The sequence below is a fragment of a genome, unplaced genomic scaffold (genome assembly GCF_019419815.1).
Source record: "Pyrus x bretschneideri cultivar Hongxiangsu unplaced genomic scaffold, Pyrus_bretschneideri_v1 Contig152, whole genome shotgun sequence".
Classification (NCBI taxonomy): domain Eukaryota; kingdom Viridiplantae; phylum Streptophyta; class Magnoliopsida; order Rosales; family Rosaceae; genus Pyrus; species Pyrus x bretschneideri.
Window position 1 is genome coordinate 140,014 of NW_025999449.1, and position 6,834 is coordinate 146,847.

Here is a 6,834-nt window from a genome sequence, read left to right on the forward strand (position 1 = left end):
AAGTAGTGAGAAGAAAAGAGGTCAGAGCCCTCTTTGGTTCTCAAAACAGGACGGTCTCCGTATTCAGGGAAAAAAAAAATGTTCTCCGTCCTCTTTGGTTCTCAAAACAGACGTGCGAAGGAACCCATATCTCTCTATCATTCTGGGTTTTGTTAGAAACTTGATTCTCATGATTGTTTTGATTTGTATCATTGTATGTGGTTTTGTATTTGTTTGCATCGAGATCGTCGTTGAAGCTCACCGTGAGTTGATAAAGATGAAATTCCAGGACTCTGTGATGGACTGGAAAGGTGAAGTTGTTGGGGTACTTTCGGATTAGCCAAAAATCATGAGGGTCGTTTCGGTATAAAAGTTAGAATCCAGATGAAGAGTTTCTCCAGGAATCCAAATACCAGGTCTCTCCTAAGAATCCAAATCCGAGAATTTCCGGAGTGTGATTCCAGATTTTAGATGACCCCATGTGTGTTTGATTCCCTAAAATTTTAGTAAACACTAGAATCCTTTCAATCGGGAATGATTCATTTTCATTTCATTCCAACCCCGGTTGGTAAACACGCCGTAAGTGTAACAAAATTCAAAATCTTATCAGACAAAAACCATAAAAGTGTAACAAAATTCAAAGTCTTCGCAGAAAAAGACCATAAAAGTATCAAAAAATACAATTTATATCTTAATACAACATTTGGATCAAAAGTCAAAGATAACAAAAACAAATTAAGGATATGCAAATTAATAATGCATCTCACTATAAATAACGCCCTGAGTTGCTTAAAAAAAGTATACACAAACCATGGTGAGATTTTCAACTTATTGTGATAAAGTACGCTTTCTAGCCTGCCTTTTCTTATATCTTCAGCTAGCTTCATCACCAAAAAGTGCTTTTGCTTCTGCCAATTCCACTGAAGCAGAAGCACTTCTCAAATGGAAAGCTAGCTTTCAAAACCAAACCCAAAACAACCTGACCTCATGGATTGATGCAAATGAAACCCCATGCAGTACATGGGTTGGAGTTTCATGCAACTCAGCTGGAAGGGTCAACAGATTAAACCTCAGCAATTCTGGTATACAAGGTACTTTACTTCAATTTCCATTCATGTCCTTGCCCAATCTTGCATATGTTGATCTAAGCTTCAATGAACTTTTTGATCAAATCCCACTTGAGATAAGTTCCCTCACCAAACTCGTCTACTTTGACGTATCTTATAATCAAATGTCTGGAAAAATCCCACCCAAAATCGGTCTTTTAACAAATCTTCAGGTCCTTCACCTAGATGCAAATAAGTTCAATGGCTCAATTCCTCAAGAAATAGGCCAACTTAAATTTGTCTATGAGCTAGCTCTAAACTTAAACAATTTAGAGGGTTCAATTCCTGCTTCTGTGGGTAATTTGAGCCAATTGACTTCTTTGATTCTCTCCGGAAACCAACTTTCGGGTTCCATCCCTCCCGAAATAGGAAACCTTTCAAAATTGGTTAAACTTTACCTGTTTAACAACTATTTATCAGGCCCAATCCCTCTGAGTTTTGGAAACTTGAAAAATCTAACCATCATGACGTTGTACAACAATACCCTTTCTGGTTCGATCCCAACTTCTTTGAGCAATTTGACAAACCTTGTTTCTCTCTCTCTCTACGATAATAAACTTTCCGGCACTATTCCTGAAGATATTGGAAACTTGAAATTTGTTGTGACTCTAGACTTGGCCAACAATCTGCTTAATGGAACCGTTCCCTCTTCATTCGGCAACTTGAGCAGCCTAGAAAACCTATACCTCCGCGGCAACCAGCTATCTGGATCAATCCCCCAAGAGATGGAGAATCTAATGAAGTTGACCATACTTGTCTTGGCTACTAACCGATTTTCTGGTTATTTGCCTCGAGATATTTGTAGAGGTGGACTCCTACAAAGGTTAACTGCACAAGAGAACGAATTTACAGGTCCAATCCCGAAAAGCTTGAAAGGTTGCAAGAGCTTAGTCAGAGTCAGTCTCCAACGGAACCAATTTACAAGCAATAATATATCTGAAGACTTTGGTGTCTATCCGAATCTTGAGTTTGTAGACCTAAGCCACAACAACTTAGATGGCGAAATCTCAGACATCTGGGGACAGTGTCCAAACTTAACAACCCTTCGGATTGCAGGGAACAACCTTACTGGGAGCATACCATCTAAGATTGTCAATGCAACTAAAATTCAAGAACTCGATTTTTCTTCGAATCATCTGGTTGGGGTGGTTCCCAGGGATTTGGGGAGATTGACTTCTATGGTGGATCTAAAGTTGAATGGCAATCAACTTATTGGTTCTATACCCTCGGGATTTGGAGCATTCACTGAACTCGAATATCTTGACGTGTCCACCAACAAGTTGAATGGCTCAATTCCAAGCATTTTTGGCGAATTGGTCCATTTATATTACTTGAATTTGAGCAACAACAATTTCAGTCAAGAAATTCCACTTCAGTTGGGCGAGTTATTTCACCTGTCACAGTTAGATTTGAGTCATAACTCACTTGACGGCAAGATACCATCAGAAATTAGCAAAATGCAGAGCTTGGAGCAGCTGAATCTTTCCCACAATACTCTTTCCGGTCTCATTCCAGCAACGTTTGATAGAATGCGCAGCTTGTTGTACATAGACGTATCCTACAATCACTTGCAGGGTCCCATCCCCAACAACAAAGCATTTCAAGATGCTCACAGCTTTGAAGGGAATGTAGGATTGTGCGGAAATGTTGTAGGACTAGAATCCTGCAATAAGCACGTCTCAAAAAGAAAAAACAATAGAAAACTCGTGTTTGCAATTGTTTTCCCTATCTTGGGAGCAGTTTTACTTGCTTTCCTTGCAATTTTCTTCATCAAAACAAGAAGAAAGAGAGAGCCGGAAACAAAAAAGAGTGATATCCATGATGAAGTTTTTTCAATCTCTCCTTTTGATGGAAAAAAAATGTATTTGGAGATCATAAGAGCAACCAATGGTTTTGACTCCATATTTTGCATTGGGAAGGGAGGATCTGGAAGTGTCTACAAGGCAAAGCTACCATCAGGCAGCATAGTTGCAGTGAAGAAACTCCATCAAAAACTTGACGAGGAGGAGACATCGCTGAAGGAGTTCCACAATGAAATAAGTGCACTAATCAATATACGACATCGAAACATTGTGAAATTTTGTGGCTTTTGCTCAAATTCACAGCACTCCTTTCTGGTCTATGAATATCTAGAAAAGGGTAGTCTGGCTTCAATCTTGAGGAAAGAAGACGAAGCAAAAGAATTGGATTGGAGTAAGAGGGTGAGAATTGTAAAAGGCGTAGCTCATGCACTGTCTTACCTGCATCATGATTGCGTGCCGCCAATTGTACACCGAGACATATCAAGCAGCAACATTTTGCTGGATTACGACTACGAGCCTTGTGTTTCAGACTTTGGCACTGCTAAGCTTTTGAATCCAGACTCATCGAATTGGAGCTGCCTTGCAGGCACATATGGATATGTAGCACCAGGTAAAGTAAAACAGTTAAAATATATAATGTTGAATTTGGTGATATAAAGTTAAACGTATGCTAATGGCTTGCCTTCCCTTAATTTTTATGCAGAGTTGGCCTACACAAGGAAGGTAACTGAGAAATGTGACGTTTATAGCTTCGGAGTGCTGGCACTCGAAGTGATCATGGGAAAGCGACTAGGCGATTTAATCTCGTCCATTTCGTCTCCATCCGATTGTGAAAACAAGTTGCTGAAGGATGTATTGGACCAACGACTTTCACCTCCTACACCTGAAGTTGAAGATGAACTGACAACCATTGCAAGGGTAGCAATTGCATGCAGGCACTCGCAACCGCAGTCGAGGCCAACAATGCACATGGTTTCTCAGTCGTTATCATTTCAAACTGCAGCTTCCACTGGAGGACCAAACATCACGCTTGAACAACTCATTAAGATTTAAATTGCATTTGACATTGTTTGAGTTGACACGGAAGTCAGATCTTCTTGTTTAAATATATCATATATGTAATCTGTTATATTTGCAGGTAAATTGAGAATAAGAGAGGAGTGCTAGCTGGACTCGTTGAACAGCGAGTCCCACATATATTACTGCTTAAATGGTTAGACCAAAATATCCTATTTAGTATTTACTAGAAATTGGTGCATGCACGTTGCTGCAAGATTAAACATTGTATGAAAGATTGTGTTGAAAGATATAAAAAAAAAGTTATTATTGAAAAAGTTATTTTTACATACAAAAGATTTGATGGATACAGTCTACATTCGCATTAATAAAAGATGACAAAAGTTGTTCTCTGGAACACCAAAAATTTCTCATTGCCAAGAAAACAGACTAGGCAAGGGGAAAAAAATTATTATTAAAATACCTGCAATGAATTTTGACATGAACAAATTTATATTGTATAAAAATGTAAGGATATAGTACGGTTACTTCGTATTTTTTTGATGGAAAGGAATCTGGTTTTCTAGCGACAACTAATCTTATTCGTGACATAAACCTAAAGACTAAACAACAGCATAATTAGCATTCATATTTTTAAAATCTCATTTGTTACATAAACCTAAAGACTAAACAACAGCATAATTAGCATTCATATTTTTAAAATCTCATTCGTTACATAAACCTAAAGACTAATTAGTAGACCTGACAATTTATTACACGACCCGTTAACACGACACGTAAACGACACGAAAATAACGGGTTTCGGGTCAACACGATAACTAATCGGGTCATTATCGGGTCACATGATAATAACCCGTTAATAACGGGTCCTTAATAGGTTTACACGAAAGTGACACGCGGGTAACCTGTTTCGACACGATAAGAAAAATGTTATTTTGATGATTTTAATTTTTTAAACTACTAAAAAAAACTTACTATAAAATGCAATAGATATAATGAATATGTATATATTTTTTATTAATTATTATTCTATTATTATTTTATATAAATTTTAAAATTTAAGTTTTATTTATTTATTTATTTTTATAATATATTATAGGCAAAGATTGAGATTAAAAATCATAAAACACATTAAAAGTAAAAATATCAAGTAATTTAAAAATACCAAAAACATAAAAAAATTATAATAATTAATTTCCCGCCTAATATTTCAAGAGTTTCATCCATTTCCCACCTAATGTTTGGGAAATTTTGCAACCTATATCCATCCATTTCCCGCCTAATGTTTAACCCAAAGAAAAAAAGTAACCAGCTTTTTTTTTTTTTTTTTTTTTTTTATCTCTTATAACATTTTAACTTGAATAAAAATAAAATACGTAATAAAAAAACATAAATGTAATTTTATTATTAAATATCATCACATACTAATTGAAACATAGTCTAATTAACACTTAAAATATATAAATAATTAATATATTTATTCCAAGTCATCAAAACGATAAGATTCACTAACGCTTAAAGTTTATTTATACTTTCATTAAGTATAACATCAATGCGTATCCCATCAAAATGATGAAAGTATGAATAAACTCTTAAGTGTTAGTGAATTTATCGTTTTGACGGGATAAGTATCCTACAAAACTAATTTCAACAATCCAACCGTCAAACTTGTTTATACATGCTTCGAGATCGCATACTCCAAAAATTGCAAAAAACAAACATTCAGAGATGAAGTAATGAGACAAAACTTTTTAACGGTTGTAAACGAAAAATCACGATTTAACGGTTATTTTAACTCCGATTTTGATAACTTTTTACAGCTACACTCCTTGACCTTATATGAATACAATGAATGAATTCGATCTTCAATTTAAAATATTTACACTACTGTATACCACAAATCTTATGTTATACTTAATGAAAGTATAAATAAACTCTTAAGTGTTAGTTAATGTATCGTTTTGATGGGATACGCATCCTATGAAACTAATTTCAATGATCCAACCGTCAAATTTGTTTATACATGATTCGAGATCACATACACCAAAAATTGCAAAAACAAAACATTCAGAGATCAAGTAACGGGACAAAACTTTTCGACGGTTATAAACGAAAAATCACGATTTAACGGTTATTATAACTTCGATTTTGATGATATTTTATAGGTACACTCCTTGACCTTATATAAATACAATGAATGAATTTGATCTTCAATTTAAAATATTTACACTAGTGGAAACCACAAAATCTTATGTTATACTTGATGAAAGTATAAATAAACTCTTAAGTGTTAGTGAATTTATTGTTTTGATGGGATACACATCTTAGAAACTAATTTCAACGATCCAACCATCAAACTTGTTTATATATGCTTCAAGATCGCATACGCCAAAAATTGCAAAAAACAAACATTCAGAGATCAAGTAATAAGACAAAACTTTTCGACGGTTATAACAAAAAATCACGATTTAACGGTTATTTTAACTCTGATTTTGATGATTTTTTACAACTATACTCCTTGAACCTAAACAAATACAATGAATGGATTCGATCTTCAATTTAAAATATTTACACTAGTGGATACCACAAAATCTTATGTTATACTTGATGAAAGTATAAATAAACTCTTAAGTGTTAGTGAATCTATCGTTTTGATGTGATATGCATCCTACGAAACTAATTTCAATGATCCAACCGTCAAACTTGTTTATATATGCTTCGAGATCGCATACGTCAAAAATTGCAAAAAACAAACATTCAGAGATGAAGTAATGAGGCAAAACTTTTCGATGGTTATAAACGAAAAATCCCGATTTAACGGTTATTTTAACTCCGATTTTGATGATTTTTTACAGCTACACTCCTTGACCCTAAACAAATACAATGAATGAATTCGATCTTTAATTTAAAATATTTACACTAGTGGATAC

At 34.8% G+C, this 6,834-nt stretch overlaps 1 protein-coding gene across 1 annotated transcript; it reads left to right on the plus strand.

The window, feature by feature from the left end:
• Positions 1-765: 765 nt before the first annotated feature.
• Positions 766-4,266, plus strand: LOC125475638 (MDIS1-interacting receptor like kinase 2-like). The gene is made up of 2 exons (XM_048580612.1): positions 766-3,497; positions 3,591-4,266. The coding sequence occupies exons 1-2, from the start codon at positions 791-793 to the stop codon at positions 3,938-3,940; spliced, it is 3,057 nt and encodes a 1,018-aa protein (XP_048436569.1). The 5' UTR covers positions 766-790; the 3' UTR covers positions 3,941-4,266.
• The last annotated feature ends 2,568 nt before the right edge of the window (positions 4,267-6,834 follow it).